The 19,549-nt window shown below is 35.4% G+C and overlaps 1 protein-coding gene across 1 annotated transcript in view; it reads right to left on the minus strand.

Annotated features, from left to right (window-relative positions):
• Positions 1-19,549, minus strand: part of LOC139690034 (uncharacterized) — a 334,601-nt gene that overhangs the window by 68,864 nt on the left and 246,188 nt on the right. The window contains exon 4 of the mRNA XM_071587216.1: positions 14,371-14,587. Within this exon, the coding sequence (XP_071443317.1) occupies positions 14,371-14,587 (217 nt within the window). The remainder of the gene's footprint in view (positions 1-14,370; positions 14,588-19,549) is intronic.

The raw sequence follows: 19,549 nt of genomic DNA on the forward strand, positions 1-19,549 counted from the left end.
AACTTGCTTTAATTTCATTATTTTGAATAAAATTTGCTGCATTATGTTGCAAGCACAAAAAATATTTAACTTACCTAGTATCAGGTCCTTTTCTTCAATTTACAAATTAATTAGCAACCGAAACGACAAAATGCTCATTTTTTGTTAATGATCTTTAATTGACCTGGTGAGAAATTGCAAAATAATATTTTTAAGCGGTTTATTATTTTAACCTAATGAATCGCATTACGTACTGAACAAACCTTAATAAATCAGTTGAGCATGATAAGAACATTGAGAATACAATCAAAAGCACAAAATCAAATTTATTTAATGCAGGGTAATAAGAGAATTCTATGGTAAAAATATTTTTTTTCCATTTAGGGATTATGTTAATATTACGGTAATCTAATAAAAGGTTCCCAAAAAATTTGATCAGTAAATCATTCAACTCGGTTTTCACCATGCACAATCATATGGATATGTGAATTTTTCCATGATTTATTTCAACGAGTCCAACATCAATACTCTACGGCGGTCAAAAGGTCTTAGGACCAATTAGATGAGCAACTGAAGCGGAGTGAAATGTACTAGCGTACTATATGTCCCTCACTCCGGAGGCAGCGCCAGTTCATTGGCGTGCCCGGGTTTTAGCGCGTTCGGGAAACCTCGGGCGCTTCGCAGACAGCCGTAGCCATCCCAGTTTAGCCGCCATCCGCGCCGCGTTCAGATAGACCCCATATACGGTCTTCAACCACCAAATCCGGTGTGGACAAGAGTTCAAGCAAATATTTGAGCGTAGAGAGGCGGAGATAAATGAGAGAGCATCTTGAGCAAATTATAATTTTTACCGTAGAATAGAAACTATTGACAGAATTTTTAACATAAAACTAAACTGATTTCATTTGAAAAATAGACTAGTTTTATCGCTAGTAGAGAACATGCAATTTTAATTTGCATTTTATAGGAGATAGACAAGATGCTATCACCAATATTGCGATCGAAAGTAATTTGTTTATAAACTGTGAGTTGGATCCATTATGAACGTTTCGTTCCTGCGGGCCATGTACGTTTCGTTTTCGATTTGAGACCATGTAAAACTAAGCATGCCATATGATATTTTGTGCTTTATATTTCCCAGCAAATATTAAAAATCGAAACTTTATCATCAGTCAGTCAATCCAGCTTTCACTTCATCTCCAAGATGCCAATGACCGAGTCTGATCTCACTTTCTGCGTCACATTTTCTTATATGTAGAAACTTCGAGGCATATTATTTTTCATCCTTTTCCTCCAAAACTATCCAATCATCCTCAAAATCCAAGGCATGACGGGATCGAAGGCTGTAAAAAGGAAACTTCCTCCCGAAAGTCTCCAAAAAGAATTCCAGCCAACAAAAGGTGAGATCCGCGATTGGAAGAAATGAATCTATTCTGCCAATTTCTCATGCTCTGTCCTCTTCCTCACTGACAAATCTTGATCTTTTGAAATTTCACCCTCTTTTCTCCAATCCCTTCTTGTTTTCCTCATGTCATGTACCTTCCCCTTCTCTTTTCATTTGGGTGGAGGAAGGCTGACAAATGCGTAGGAAAAGACTGGTGGTTGTGTCTTGGTTTTGAAATCGCAGAGCGGTGCTGGAAGTGAAAGTGAGTGAAGTGAAAGGAGGAACCTTATGGGATGGGTTTATGGCTTGAAAAATGATAAAAGACTCTCACCAAGGACTCGTTTCTTCAAGTTGCAAATGGAAGTCCAATCTCTTGTGTGTTGTGACACAAGTAAAGATTTGTATGTACCGTTCAATTCTCATTACTAATATATACGCGTTTAAAGTAAATCTATTGCAAGATTTATTGTTTCAGAATAACCATAGGTTATAATATATAAATCAATAACCATAGGATTTATTAACTTTTATGCTACAAAATATTTTTTTAGAAACTTATAAAATAAGTTTGAGATTTGAAAAACTGATTGTAAGCGTAACTAAGGTTTGAAGGAAAAGATATATGGATACAATTTAAAATAGTGAACTAAATAGATAAATAAATGAGTTTGCAGTATTTAAATACAGAAATACATTATATCAATAATTGAAAAAATGTTAAAGCTGAGAAAAATCACAAAAACCTGAGCAATAAAAACAAATTATATCCGTACGACCAAGTGAAACTAGAATTTTATCATGGAAATGGAACTTGTCAGTAGAATTAAATTACCGAATGTGATTAAAAACGAGGTTTCCCTGTGATTGAGAGACGTGTATGGGGACAAACCTATGTTTTCCTACGTTCAAGTGGGCTTGATTATCTGTAAAAGAACCATTTAATGCTATTTGTACTCCTGTTTATCTATAATTCTTACAGTTAGTCAGGGTGAAGGGATCCAAGTGTACTACTAGTGAAAACACACAAATCAAATTGGGTTTGAGAAATTGTGCGCAACATTATACCTCAATCAATGAAATAATAAGTCCACGTATATTCAGAGTCCGATTAATTTTCGATACTTTATTATTTAGCACGGCCTCTTACATTGATCGTATTAGTTATCGAGGAGAATATTTCCCTACAGGGTTCATTTTAATCATTTAGACTACTTATTCCAGTCACACACAGTGATAATATAGGATGAAACGGATGACTCAGCGGTAAAATAAGGTCGAATTTAGCGAATTCATAGCGGAAGGTTTAGTAGAGGTAAATTTTCTACATTCTATTTCTTCCATTCTGTTCACGAATCAGTCTGATATTTGAATTCGCTGCCAGATGTTACAACTTGCAGGTCCTGCCCGTCCGCTGCGAAGCCCGGAAACTTTGCCTTTATACTATTTTTCTCTGAACTCAATTATTCTTTAACTGTTGGTTTCCTAATCCAAGCAAAATAACCCATGATTTTTGTTTGAATGTGCCTTATACAATGAACAATTGATTTAAAGGCATGTTCTCTGTAAGGCACTAAATTTGACCATTATGGGACATTATATAATAACTTTTTTGTTCATTCGTGGCTAAACGTTTCATTGATAGGAACGGATTCTTGACAAATTATATTTATTGAAATTCAAATTTCTGCTGGAGAATTAAGTTTCAAGCTAAATGAAAAATGATTGTACTGTGTTGATTTTAGCATACTTTATTATAAATTAAATAGTGAATACAATCAGTGTTATTTAACAGAACTCCGTCTGCACTTCTTAACATATTTTTCCCTGCTTGCAGAAAAATGATAATTAGTCTAGGAGTAATTTTGGTGGAATGTTTTGGGAAATATTGATGTGAATATTATGAAAAGTTTGCAATAAAGGATAGTGAAAGTTAGTTTAAAGGAAAATTAAGGTTTTAACAAGCCTAAGAGAAAATGTGATGGTTCAATGGTCCTATAACGTTTGAGATTGAATGGATAGACGGGTGTTGAGAAAGGTGCACGTCGTGTGACAAAGCTCATGGAATGGAGGGAAAAAGAAAATAATTTATAATTATATGAAAATCTGAGTTTAATAGTAACACTTTATGATTTATAAATCTCAGTAGATCAATTTTTCTAATAACATATGAACATAGAATTTTCCGTATAGTTTACATGATGAGAAGGAAAATATATTTTGTGCAGGGAAAGGCGAAAACATTCTAAATTGCGTCAATTAATGTTATAATGCTACACCTCACGATGGTTATTATGGAAATAGATAGTGAAAAATCATCTTCTTGCACTCTGATTCTCGTGTTCCAAGTGAACGATAATAATTTCCATACAAAAAAAAACCCTCATTAGTCACTAACGTTTCCAATTTTTTAGCATAGCGTTTCCAATGAGCAATGATAACGATTTTTTTCTATCTTCTTAAAAGTTATCTGCAACTAGCATGATCCAACAAAGTTACTTTAAAGCAGGATTATACCCTGTTCTTATAGTTTGCCCCGTTAAAAGTTTTGAAGTCACATCGAGAAGTGCGTAGGAAATATCGTTGTACTTTTCGTGAACTTTCGAAATCCTCTGTGGACTTCAAAGTTGGAGCGTAGGGCGATCAGTCATTTTCGGCAAACTATCGCGGCGTATAGGGATGTACTACGAAAAGAAACAACTTCAAGGTATTCACGAGGGGAATGCTAGCAGCGGCCAATAAGATGGAAGGGACGAAAGGTGATGAAAGATGCAAGAAGTGGTCGCCAAACAGCGTCGTGGAATACAAATCGGAAGTAACGAAATGGATCCCGCTGATGGACTGGGGAGGAAACTCGGAAGGGAAGTGTGAGTGAAAAGGTAAGTCGCCGCAGGGACAAAGGGGGGAATTGTACGGGAGGGAACGAACGTGGGACCCGAAGTGGGGAAAGATACTTGAGAAATGATGGAGGGAAAGCTCGTGAAGGCCGTGGAAGGGAAAGGACGAGGGGAAGAGGAGTGAAGGACGGAGTGCGCGTGTTGGCAACGAAAGAGAAAGTGATGGAAAATGCACGGTGAAAACCTTTCAACTCCCTCAGTATCCTCCTCGAGCTCCCCCTACATACGTCCATACACTCGTTCGTCACCGCATTTAACTCCCCCGTAATCGATAAAAATGCTGAGGGTGGAACTTCGACTTTTGCCCTCCTCCACGCATTATCAGAGGTGCCAACATTATTTGCAACCATTCCGATCACCACTTTCTTCCCTGCGTAATTATAGGCCACTACGCTGACGTGGAAACATTTATAATGAACGAGATTACAGTAAAAATATGTTTGAATAGGGTATGAGCGGTTTAAGAAAATGAAGAAAACACTATTAAGATGACAGAATTGGATGGCACAGTTCCTCATCCTGAGCATAATTAAACTGTGGCTATAAATGCACAGTCTTAAAGAAATTTAGTCTTAAAGTGGAACCTAAAAAAAATATATATAACAATTACTCAACCCACACACACAAATTGGCTTTCCAGAACATATAAAACTACAAACTGAATGATTAAGAGGGAAATAATAAGAAAAAATCCTGAGCTATAGAATGAAGTCAATGTTTGTAGATTTTGGCAAAGTTCTTCATGGAATAAGGTGAAGAAACATTTAGATTATGACTTATTTGGCCATAGCAAAAGCAAAATTACACGAGTAACAACTTATATTTCGTTGATTCCAGCAAGAGAAAATATAGAAAATGGATCCAAAAAAATTCAAAAAATTTATTTTTTTAAGTGTACGTTCGGTACTATAGACTTAAGTGTTTTAAATCTATCCTAAATATGAGGGTAAAAAATAACAGAAACTTTACCCTTACACACACTTTTAATGTACCAACCATGTGTTCGATGCTGCGCATCATCATCAGGTGATGAGGAGCATCGAAACCATGGTTGGTACATTAACAGTGTGTGTAAGGGTAAAGTTTCTTTTATTTTTTACCCTAATCATGAAGAAATACCACAAAGTTAAGCCTGAAACTGTTAACTCGATCCCAAAGGGCAAAGGGGTGCCTTATAATCATATAAAATAAATTAATAGCCTGCAAAATAAGCTGTGCAACCGTAATTAAGCGTGACTTAACAACCAATGAACGAGCATACAAATGGAGTTCCTCCACGAGGAAAATACTATCAATACCTCTTCAAATTAACCCAATTGCTATATTACATAAGGAAAATTTCCCTTAGTACTTCAATTAGATCCTCCTTTCTTTGGTGTATTGTCAAACTTTTCTAATATTGTCTATTTATGCCTGTACTCCTTTCGAATTCATTTGGACTTATGTTGATGGCGATCTACTTATTTCTCCTTTATTGAAGGATGTTGCCTAAAATTTTCTCCCTTGATGTTCTTTTTCCTTCTTAGTTTATCCTTTCTCCTTTTGTCTCTCCATCAAGTTTTATTCATTCGTTTCTCCCACCTCGTTTCAAATTATCTTCTTGGATTTGTCCGAATACAATGGATGCCAACATTGTGGAAGGAGGCTCTTAGTCGCCTTAAGTCACACCAAGGGGCGGAGTAATAGGCAGAAGGATTGGTGCGACTGAGTGGGGATGACGTCAAGGGGGCGGCAGGTACACCGCCCACCAATGAGTGTCACGCCAAAGAAGGAATGCACAGAGCGAGAGGGAAAAAGGAGTTTAGATATTAAGAATTTTGGCAGAGAATCCCTCGGCGTCTCCAGTTAACAGCCCCAAAACTCACCACAGAGGAAATCAGGATGCAATGAATTCAATCATCCATCACCGAGGAAAATTCTAAATCTAATCATGGAACTTAGAGGAATACTAGATAATTTTTTTTATTTAGTGTTTTTTTTTGAAATTCCTAATGGGCATTAGGCATTGAAGACAAATTGAATTTACCGAGAAAAATGGTTTAGTCTTCTGTAAGTTTCCCCACCCTCACTGCGTTCAACTTTGAAATATTTACATATAGGTAACTTTCATCACATACAGCCTGTATCTTCCATTATCTTCGACCTCAGCCAGTATGAACAAACTGTCTCCGTGTTATCTCTTTTAATGTCGGATGGATATTCAAAATTCAGCGAATCATGCATATCAATGCAAGGCCATTTTCATAAACAAATTCACATTGATATGACTTCCCTCACTTTTAAGAAAAATTTACAAACAGTGTTAATTATGACATGCATAATGAATTTCATAACCAACGCCATCAAATACTATGTAGCACACTAGAGAAATTTTCGCCTTAGAAAAATTTCGGCCTACCTTTTTAGGAAGTGCTGAAGACGATTATCAAAGTAATTCAAATGAATACCGGAAGCTTTAAGGATGAAAGTGAAAGACCTTTATTTTGTGTATACCCCTAGTGGCCGCAAATATCGTAGGGAAAAATATTATTTTAATTATCCGTGCGGCATCAGTAGATGATTTCACGTAAAATCCATCACAAGAAGGTGTCTATTAAAGTCGTATATTTTGAACATCTTAATTTTTTAAGTTTTTTCTTACCTTGATCGTAATCTCAGCCAACCAATTTTATTTATTTTCAAACATTTGCCATGTTTTCTATTGTTCACTAACATTTTTAGCAGCCTTTTTGTTATTATTTAAGACTATTAAGGACCTACTTTGGAGTTAATGAAGAGTTTATTTTGTTTGCCTTATTTATATATGTCTCAATGACTTGCCTGTCGACCAATGCTGAACGTATTGATATTTCTGCCATCATTATTTAAATATTAGGCGTACAGTTAGTAGACATTGATGGTAGGTTTCTTCCCACGCATAACATAGTTAATAACCGTTTTCCTTATTAAAAATAAATGAGCTCTCTCGATTATTTCTTGGATCAGGCAAAGATAATTTTCATAAATCTCTGACAAAACTTTAACCTCATTGAGGTATATCGTGCCACAGTCCTAACATTAGAAGACATCTCAACTGAAAAATAAAACTGAACACCTGTCTTCCATTTTGGCTAATTTTGTATTTCAGAAATTAGATCTCTCCGTGATAGGTCCGGAATTCTCAAAATGCATTCACGATGAGGTACATTTAATTCGGATCCCGAGGGATTCAGAGTATGATGCCTCCTGTAACCTTGACAGGAATTCACTTGGCAGCTAATCATATTAAGTGAAGTAGACCTGCCAGCATCATAACAATTTAGGTACGTCTGTTGAAGGAATCTCTCAACATTTTTTTTTCTCTTAAAATTGATTTGGTTTGTTGAAAATTTCCTATAATTTTTATCATTTTACTGAGTCATGAATTATTCCACATGAGTGCAACAATTGGTATCGAAATATATCACATGATTATTTAGCTCATGAATGAAGCAGAAACGATTTTGTACTTCTGAACTCATCATCAGTAATATAAAACGTAAAAATGCGGTATGCGTTGCGAATATAAAGTAGATAATAACGCTAAATGCTGTCGTACACTAAAATATAGCAACTTCTAAATCATAGAAGGCAATGTTATCGCAATATAATAATGTTCTCCTGATATAATGAAGAATTATTATTTTAGTTATTTGTGAAAACATAATTTGACAAATAATGTCAAGATTACAGCATTTTATGAACCATTTCATGGGTTTGTCAGTGAGTACAAACAATTAAGTCAGCTAAGTTCTAAATTGTGTTTAAATTAATGTGAAACGATTTTTATCAAAACTGAAGAATTGAATATGTTATCATTAAGTTTTTCATCTATTCCCTTCTCTCGATTTTATTTTGTATATGGACCTTAAATATATTTAGCAAAATCCATTTATAAATTAACAAATTAAAAAGCTAACAAATTCGTAAACACGCACATTGATAGTCCTTTCCATGTACGTCATAAGAAGGTTGTAATTGAAGCCTCTGTATCAGAGATGTTTTTTCCCTGCGATTAATCTTATTCGGACATAGTTCATATAACCCGTAACCTAAGAAAGTAATAATAAAACCCGACATCCCCTTGCATAGCCTGTGGCGGCGCAAACCATGATTTTGCCAATGTGGGTGTTACTTACGATGGTATCTGCGCAGTTATCCAATCGATGTGAGGGCACTTCTGTCAAAAACAATTACTCCGGTCTTTCTCGCCCCTTGGGATAAAAAGGAAGAAGTTCGAGGAAGGTTGTAGGATGTGATGCGCAAAAATTAAAAACCTTTCCACGTTCATTCGTAATTGATTTCTGGGCCCTTTATTCCTCTCAACGGCCTCCTTAGCTACGGATGCACCCCAGCATAAGATTCCCAAGGCTCTACCTCCCCTCACCAACTCCCCCGCGTCGCTCTCCCGATTTCTACCCACGCAGGACCAATGCTCAATCTCTTCCCACAACCCAGTCCCATCTCGTTCCACTCTTTCATTCACCCCCGATCCCCTCCCCCCACTGCCAACCCACGTCGGGGCCCGTCAGGTAATTACCACTTTGAGGAACTTGGCTCCAGTGATGTGATTATCCCGAGGGTAACCAAATAAAACTGAGCAGCGTTTACAGGCGACTGAAAGAGCGAGGGAAGATGGAAAAGGGCTTATAAATGTGTCTATGTGTGTGAGTGTGTGTGTGTGTGTATATATATATATATATATATATATATATATATATATATATATATATGTATGTATATATATATATATGTATATATATATATATATATCTATATATATAAAGGAGAGTGTTTGTTTGTATGTATGTAATTTGTTTACTTTTTTGCTGTCATAGAAACAGAATTTTTCCAACTATGCCAGCAGGATACTTTTGCAAGAACACTATTGTATTCAGAATTGCCGAGATGTTATACGTAGAATACATCAAGGAAAGTCTTTTGTAGAAGAAAAATGGGCAACTTTGATCCTGAGAATAATATTTATTCATGTGACGCATTGGGCCGAGTCTACACAGTCCATCCTAACAACGCCGAATGTTATTTTTTAAGAATGCTTCTACATACCATTAGAGGACCTCGCTCATTTGCAGAATTAAGAACGGTAAACGGAGAAATATGTGAGACATTCAGAGAAGCTTGCCAGAATTTAGGGTTGCTAGAAGGAGATCAACACTGGGATGACTCATTGCGAGAGACCAGTTTGATTTCTCTTCCAGGACAAATCCGAATTTTGTTTGCCATCATAATAACCTCCTGTAATCCATCTAACCCAAAAACAATATGGGAAAAATATAAAGAATCAATGAGTGAGGATATACTGGCTAAAGTTCGAAGTGAAAATCCTACATTGGATATTAGGTTTAACTCCAACATTTTTAATAAAACTTTGATTATTTTGGAGGAAAAGTGTATCACCATGGTTAACAAGACTTTAGTGGAACTCGGTCTTTTTGCACCTGTATAAGATCAACAGGGTGTATTTTATCCAGATTATATACGTGAAACTAGCTACAATGTCTTAGACTTAGAAGCATACATCGCGGATAAAAAGCCACTTCTTAATGAAGATCAGAAATTCGCGTACGAAACAATAATGGATCAAGTAGATAAACAAGAATGAGGTATCATTTTTCTTGATGCTGCTGGTGGCACGGGAAAAACATTTTTAATTAATTTAGTTCTCGCTGAAATCAGGGTTCATGGAGAAATCGCTCTAGCCGTTGCATCTTCAGGTATTGCAGCGACATTAATGGAAGGAGGAAGAACAGCCCACTCTGCCCTTAAGTTGCCACTTAATATTTCCCGACAAGAAAATCCCACATGCTAGTATATATATATATATATATATATATATATATATATATATATATATATATATATATATATATATATATATATATAACACTTGAACGGCACAATGAAATTCGAAAATATAAATAGAAAACTCGTAAAAAGACACACTTCAGAAAGTTTAAGCAGAAAAGCGAAGTAAAGGCCGAAAGCTCAACCTCTCTGAAACGTGAGTCTACTTTTACGTGTTTTCTATCAATATGTTTGTGTTCTATTGTACCACCCAAATTTTACATTGGTCTTGTGGGCGTTTCTACATCATTGATCAGGAAAAGCAATCATACAACGTCTTAAAGGATAGAAACAGTGAATTTCGTGGCACGCATAGCCAAAAGGAGATAAGCTACATTGGCCATGTTTTATGATTGCTTTTCCTTCAGTCATTTCCTCTTGTGTCGTCCATTTCTCCTTTGGTGGGCGAAACAGCTCCCTAACGCCATCTCCTGTTCAAAGAATTTTGGCTCTTGGTTACATAACCCATATGTATATATATATATATATATATATATATATATATATATATATATATATATATATATATATAGATGATTTTGTCGATGTTACACGGAAGTGTTGAATAATAAATTGGACAGCAACAACGATATAGAAACACAAAAAAATCACTCATCACTCACACGTTATTTCTTGATCATTTCGACGGAACTCTGTTCCGTCTTCATCGGAAGATATAGAGGTAATTATTATTCATTTTTACTAAATATTATTATGAGTAATGGTTATGTATTATTATTATATTACTTGTATATCTTCCGATGAAGACGGAGCAGAGTTCCGTCGAAATGATCAAGACAACGTGTGAGTAATCTTTTTACATATATATATATATATATATATATATATATATATATATATATATATATATATATATATATATATATATATATATATATAACACTTAGCACTAGTGGACACAAACAAAAACACACAGAAACACACAAAAAAGAGACCCACTAATTTTCGAATTTTCGGTGGTTGTGACCACCTTCAACAAGGAAGATAGGGACAGAACTGTCAAGTTCTCTCCCTCTCTTCCTTGATAAAGGTGGTCACGACCACCGAAAATTCAAAAAATAGTGAGTCTCTTTTTTGTGTGTTTCTGTGTGTGTTTGTCTGTGTCCACTAGTGCTAAGTGTTATACATCATTATTAACGTCCATGAGACTTTCAAAAAGTGTTATATATATATATATATATATATATATATATATATATATATATATATATATATATATAATTTTGCGCATATGCGCATTGACGTGTTTGTGTGTACCATTACGTAAGGGAGGCATTATAAGAAAGGTGTGTGTAGGATAGAAAAGATAGTCGACGAGTTGACGGATTCCGCTGCAGAATACTTACAGGAGACGATGACGGGAACATAGAAAAGATCTTGGAAGAGTATCTTCTAGATTGAAAGAAGTGATTTTCCGGTGCGTTTTGCCAAACGGTGGGGGAATGAGGGAAGAGAAATTGTTCCCAAGACTACGGGGGTTTCCTGAAATTTGGAGATCTTCTAAATGAAATGAGAATGCTGCCAAAAATACGCTTCCGTTTATGCATGAAAAGTTTCGTGGATAATAAGGGTGGGTTAAGTTATAATACCGGGAATTTTGTCCTCCGATCTACTTGGAAAAATTCTTCCAGATAATCAGGGAAACTTATCGAGAATTTCATCTACTTTAGAGTAGCGTCAATTCCTTGGCGTAAAAAATAAAAAAAAAATAATTTTGTGGCGTAGGTTTAATATGACATTTTCAGAAATCGATATTTTGCGAAACTTGATTTGTATTCCAAAATGGCTCCGTAGATGGGTAAAATGTAAAGGTAACTCTTAACTCTGTCATTATTAGCAATGTTGTTGAATCCACCCAGGAATTGATTTTTTTCTACTTTTATCAGTTAAGATTACAATTTAATGGAAAAATTATCACTTTAAAAGGTGGCTATTTTAATTCTGTCAATTTCAGCTCTCCTTGCTTTCGTATTCCACGATATTAGTTAAGGGTCTCTCTCATCAATAGACACTCTTCACTCCCCTTTTGTGTGCCTTCTACGGAATTCTATATCTCTCCAATTCAATTCAATACAATCTGCTTTACTACTTAAATTTGAAGAGTTTTTTGAAGGGTTAACAAAAATCAATAAGCAGTGGGAAATATTTCTCACGCTGATATAATTATGTAAGAGTTACCGTCTTGGTTTGGTTATAAGGTTTTTAAGAAGAAGGAATAATTATTATCCTGCGGAATCGGCTCGGATAAAAATTTAGTCTTGAAATGGATCAAATATTAGCTTACTTTGGAGGGGTGTGAAATATAAATAACCGTTAAGGTAGTTATTTTCATTTCAATTCAACCAAAAATCCATCTCGGAAATATGAAAATCTTCTCTCAAAAACTGAAAATTTGCATAGTGTACAAATCATAAATCGTATATATCTTGAATATCTTCGTATCAGGAACGCGAATACATGTGGCACTATAGAGAAATCTATATTTGTTGACCTGCAATTTACATAGAGAAGATTTGGTCATGTTTTTTTTCTGATATAATTGAGGTAGAGTACCTGCGAACTCAATGCAAGGCGATTGCCACTTATTTACCATCACTAATTGCCATATGGCTCTGTCAGAGTGTAATTAGTTTCGAATGTGTGCAGAGAAGCCGTAACCGGAGGAGGCTAACGTCGATAATTGTCCGCTGATATAGTGTAGAGTGGCTTCTAGGGTGACGAGAGTGGGTCGGATATAGGCCAAGAACTTGAAGCCTTTGAGGGTGAGCTCGGTGAGGCCTATGAGCCGACTTTGGTAGGAAGCCAATAGTCGACTTCCCCATCTCTGTTTCCAACTCGACAAATGGCGACCGAAAATGAGTGCAGGGTTGTATTAAAAGTTCCTGATATAGTTAATCCAGATCGCACTCGAAATATCATTAAACATTATTTTTATGTACTTTGCATCCCAGGTCTCCAATGTATGTGTTGTTAGAGCAAATCCGTTATTATAACCCTCACGAGATCTGAAATGACCAAATCTTCTATAACATGGCTAACGCGTAATGATTTTGGCTGTTGTTTTAAGTCTCTCAAAGAAGTCTATCAGTCCTCTAACATCAATTTTTCCACTTCAAAGCAACGTACGTTTTTCTATAGTTGGAATACAATTTTTCTTCTTTTTCCTGTGTACAAACGATACAGATGTGTAAATTCCAGAGTAAACGGTTCATTTTCACCAACGTTATCAGGGCTTAGTATTATAATGTATCTGACTGAAATTGAAAATAAACATGTGGAAAAGCCAAGTTGTTTATTCTTCAATTTCAATACAAAAAATTTTCCACCAAGTCACGCTGGACTCTGTTTTATTTAATGTATCTGATTTGAGGTAATTACTTCTTTTACCTTTTCCTAAGTTAAGGGTGGAGTGCGCATGCAAACTGACTGAACTTTGCAAAAGGTAAGACCTACCCTTATTTTGAAATTGAAATACGAGCGTACTCGTAATAACATGAATTCGTTAAAATTCTATAAAGTATACGTATATGTTGTATATATTTGGAATAGTCAGGGATAAGGCGTAATGAGTCGTGAGTGTGTATATTCCTCGCACCTCTTACATTGATTCTTTCGAAAGACATTTGGTGTATTCTTGGAGTTAATCATATGATAAACAATATCACGATTTTGATTGCAAATCGGAACGGAGAGCAGTATAGGAAGAGAAAAACTCACTAATTGCATTGCTCACAACCATAGTAAAAATGTAACGGAGAAGATATTTCAGTCCTTCTTTTGTTTAATTTATCCAAAGTGAAGATAAAAAAAAACCTTAGTTAAATCAAGTTAATAATTACTTTAAAAACATTGTAATGATGTCAGTACAGTTTGATTAACTGCCCATCACAGTATTTACTGCAAGATACATTAGTTTTAATTCAATTCTATTGAATATTTAAATAAAATTTAGTGATTATTACGCTAGTAGATTTGAAGTAAATAATTACTGTTATAATTATTATTTCTAGTTTCATGTAATTAGGGTGCTTCATTTGGGTAGCGCATAACTCCACATTTCATTTATTTTTAATTCGTAATTACGATTTTGGATATAAACAAACCACCATGATGCTAGATCGTCACAACGTGGGACGGAGACATATTTGTAAAATGCGTGGACGGCAAGCAGCCATGTGACAAGCAACCTCTCCATTTCCTTTCTCTTACCCTGACAGGTTCCGAGGCCGGTCGGGGAGTCGGTCGGGAACTGGCACATGAGTCCCTTCCTGGGGTCGCAGGACACGGAGCCGTCGCACGACTCCCCCCTCTGCCGGGAGCACACCTCGCAGCAGCCGCATCCGTCCCTCACCACGGTGACCCCGGGAGGACATTTGACGCCATCCGTGCCCGGACATTCGCATGGGTAAGTGCAGTGCGATCGGATCTGCATTGGAGAACACCAGACAATAAATTTTGGACTCCTCGAAAACGTCATTGCCTAGATTTCCATTACAATATATGGTATGAAAAAGGTAGTAATAAGTAAGTAGATAGGATTAAAAGAAAAACACAGGAAACCCAAGTTAATAAATTAAACGGAGAGAATTATTATGGCCCACATCATAACGGCGGACTGGATCACCAGAATATAACGAGAGATACCTTCACTAAAAGGTTTAAGTACTTGTTCTTCCCTCGCACTGTGCATAATATTGAAAATATCAAACTCAAACATTTTCACTCACACGGCGAAACTTATGCTATTACTCTTATCATAAAATTTATGAATTACATGTTTAACAAAATAAAACAATTTAGTCACACACAGCTACTATTATCCAATGTAGACGGGTATGGAATTTTGTAATTGTAAATGTGTTTGCCAATGCGCAAATTTATATTTATGCATAACTGTACAGATATTAAAGCAGAAACAGCTGTTGCCTTAGCGCATCCCTACTGTATCACTGGGGTCATTGTATGGCTTTTGATTTTTATGATAATAAATTGATCTTAACTGAAAAAATAGGTGAAATAATTTGATTGCTATGTCAAAGAGATATTTAGCATTCAATTAATGATTTTAGGTAGCAGTAATTGTTATTTAAAAAGTCTTATCTAAATTTTTGATAGTGCTCCAATTTAGTTGATATTTTTATAACACCGATACCATTTGCTAAAATTGCAGTTTATTTGTTTTATAAATCATATGGTTCCATCTCTTAATAACCAACTTTTTTATGTGAATAGATGAAATATTTTATCAACTTCTTCTGGAATGAACAATACAGTGCATTAGCGATTTGAAGAACTTATATTTAGTGAAATGATAAGAATGAATTTTCAGAATATTTGAAAACTCGTCAAAGTAAAGCACTGATATGTAAACTAGGGTTCTTCGTTGAAGATGAGTGAGGTTGTGTGGCATTAGACTATGAATACGAGACGAGTTCTCTCCTCACTCTCCCCCAAACCTGATCCACTCCAACCGAAAACATCAAAGCACCCCTCCAAACGCCTATATCAATAAATACTTGTAAAAAATAATTAATTGAGCTAGTTAAAAAATTTTCACTAATAATAAACCCTGTTCAATTAATTACTAATATTTATCTCAATAAAAAAGGTCTAAAAAAATGTGGGCGAAAACACCGAAGCTGAATATGATGTTCAGTTATAATTTTCAGATACTGAAAAGTGCCATAATTTTCCTAATAAAGTAAAGGCTTACAACAATTAAAAGAAAATGTAAAATGTGTACCTTAAATACTTATTTTGAACATTAGCAAATACATGTATGCTAAAATATATCTCAGTAATCAAGATCATTTTAACTTTATTTGTAGGTTTTGTTTTGATCCGGTGTTTAGGTTTATCCTTTACTAAAAATCAGCGATTTTAGTTTAAAATATTTTTAATGTTTTTTCTTGCAATAGTTCAGTCTCTCACTGCAAATTTGTTTATTTGGGTACGTTAATGATTTAACTCAAAAGTAGTAGATTCTCAGGATTTTGGATATTACACAACGTGCGATATGTACTAAAATACTGGACATTACTATTACCATTCCTGCCTGGTGGCTTTGAATAGCTTATAAACAAATAGCAAATTACACTAACTAAACAATTGAAAGTATCCAACCCCCAGGGTACTCTTGTACCCTGGGGGTTGGATACTAAAGTGTAGTTTGCCTTCATCTACGATATTATGGTGACATTATGGTACCTACGATAGTCTGCAGTCGTTATTTCTTAATAATTTTAGCTTTTTCTTATAAATATAATTCAAAGTAAAGATTCATGAGGGCCTTTTTTTTATATTATCCCTATAATTTTCATTTTGTTTTTCATTTGACTGGGGTAAATACAGTGGCAAATAATTTCTTGGGAAAAATTAGTATGGTAAACACAACGGAATATCTCTTTCAAGGTGTAACAAAACATTATATTCCTAATTTAGTGTATTTATATTTTATAATTATTAGCTTTCCCCCTAAAACAATCTCATGCAGGTATATTTCACACCAATCCCGAAGTAATCGGCTGTCTGGTAGTAATCATACTGCCAAATTTAAATGTGCATCTTAAGAGTAACGATACTCTGCTCGAGGGAAGACATATATATCAATCTACCAAAATCATTACTCATTTATTTTTGCCATGTAAGAGGCAAAATGAAAGGTAGAGGCACGGCGTCTCGATGTTTTAGAGTACTTAGTCCAGGGAACTTCATGCCACGTGCAAGGCAAAATGTATTATTTTTATTGCTGAGTGTAATAAACATCAGGACAAAATGCAGAGGCATTTGATCAAATTCCCAGTAATTACATATGCTGCAGAGCATATGGTAGACTTTTCATTTAAACCTTGTTACCTGAACCCTTAGAATTTAATCCAAGTTATCTTTTTTGCAAATTACCCTGTCAACGTACAGAGCGTGTGGTAGCTCATGTTACGATCCTGACCATTTAACAAGAGGGAAAGGGAGAGAGAGACATATATTTTAGTGTATTTTACTTCCTTCTATTTGAGTAGCAGAGAGAATTTCATAAGTGGTAAAGAAGCTTGGGTTCCCTTCGGCAGGCTAAATATTTTTTTTTTATTTTTCAAATGCATTCAGATACTGTTAGGCATTCATTATACATTTCTTGTAGTAAGAAAATCGTGAAACTTTAGCTGGTTTTCTAGCTTTGACTTTTGAAACTTCAACTGAATGCTTTGGTAACCTCGTGGCATATTTTTCTCCGGTTTTCGAATTTATTTTGAGAACTATTTGTGTATTTTCTCTGTATTTTATGCAATTATAGAATGAACATTTTTTAAGATAAAACCCGATGTCTCACATCATATTTATTGTAAATTTCAGCTAATTTGCCTCAATTTGGCTTTTAAAAAGTATCATTAGAATCATCTCCCACATCGATGTCATTAATGGAGACAGAACTAAGTGTACAAGTTACAAAATGATTAAAACGACCTAGCGTTCACAAATTGTGAAACTAATAGTGTTTAAAATAATAGTACAAATATGTTTAGTAAAACTTTTCTGAAAAATAATAATGGACGAACAGACAAGTTTGCGCAAGTTACCCTGAGAAATTAGAAAAAAAGGGAGAGAAACTGCCTAATGCCAAAAAAATGACATTAGAGAAGATGAACTCACACAATTGCTATATAGCCAACCTACTGGAAAAAGATTTCCCACAGATTTAACGTATTAGAGGTGGATTACAAAGGTATCAAAAATATTATACATTCCCTTGCATTCTTTCCAGTCCTGGTCTTTTAGTATGGTGGAGATCTTTAATAAAAGTGGTTGGTGTCCATTAAAACCCCCTCCCATTTGATGAATTTATTCACATTGCTAGCTGTTTTGGCCCTTGAAATACGATGCTAGAAATATACCTTAATGGATGTACTCCCAATTATTTTGCACCATTTATAATCTTCATAAGTGAATATAATAGGCTTCTTATATGAGGCTAAGGCTGTGGAGAAGAATTGAGGAAATACAATGAACGGAGTGGAACATTACCAACGAAATTTTACTTTTGGTAGGAAAAGAAATAAATATGCTGCATAAAATTTGAAACGGAGAGAAGAATTTTTTCAGGAAATATTGACAGCAAGTTGGTGGTTAAGGGATCTAATGGAAGGCAGAAATTTGGGTAACTGGGAAGTAGAAATAAAGGGAGTTGGCTTTTTGAGCGATATAACGCCTGGTAGAAAATGTGAAGTTTTAAGTTAGGATGCAATATGCATAGGTAAACAATAGGGGTTCAACACAATATTAAATTGACAATAGCCGTCAGGGAACTAAGTTTGTCCAAAACCTACAGTTTACTGTAGATGAATGAATGAATCAATAGCCCTCGGTATCGTACCCTTTTCATATTATTTTTTCAACTCCACGCAGACTAAACCATCTTAATCACGATTTGCCTAGGAGTTTGAAGGAGGAATAATTGATTCGCCTCACGTTTTGCCATTTTATTGGTAATGGTACTAATGTCAGCATAAATTAAGCTGAAATACGAAATTTATTTGTCCTGACAGGCTTTGCAAGGAGAGGCTACCAAATGCGTCATCTTCTTGTGTCAGGCAAATGCCGTTATCACCACTCTCGATCACCCACGACCTGTGTATTGACTGCTGAGATAAGGAGAGGATTCAGGGCGCTCCATCGTATGGCTATTCAATCGGAGATATCAGCCATATTGAAGCGTGATCACTGCTCCGCCGGAGAGGCACACGTTGGCCATCGGCCCTCCACCGCAAGTGGCAACCTAATTAGGGATTGCGAACGCCCGTAATTTTGATCTCCCCACTTGAGACCTCCGAATAATAGCCACCCGTCCCCTCCCTCAGCAATTTAATCGATTGAATTGACTGTGGGTCCTGTGCAATACGTGAGTCATTCCAATCCGTTTACAGATGCCTGAGATTCATCTCGAGGTGAAGGAATCAAGGCGTTAGGATATCACCGAAAGCTCCATTTCTTTCGAACATGATGAAACGGCGACAAAGTCACACGATAACAATTCAATGACGTGATAAAATGTTACTGTCTATAAAATAAATGGTTCATTTAGATTAACATTTCCCATGCTTTCGTCAATCACTGCAACCGAATTTATTAGTTTTACAGCAGAAGAATGAAGCTATTAGATGTCATTCACGGTCATTTTTTCGAGATGTTCGAGTTATCGCAATGAGGAATGTTTTTGATTTGTTTGGGCTGAAGTTGTGAACCAACGGAGGCTAAAATTGTATGCATATAGAATTGTTTCACCCTAGTCTTTTATTTTTAAATTCATGAAATTTACCATGCAGTTTTGAAGCACATTTAATATTTTATTTGTCGTGCAAGCTATTACATTTCATGTAATTATCATTGCTAATATTTT

This window comes from Hetaerina americana, unplaced genomic scaffold (assembly GCF_022747635.1).
Source record: "Hetaerina americana unplaced genomic scaffold, ioHetAmer1.1.p SCAF_3, whole genome shotgun sequence".
NCBI lineage: Eukaryota > Metazoa > Arthropoda > Insecta > Odonata > Calopterygidae > Hetaerina > Hetaerina americana.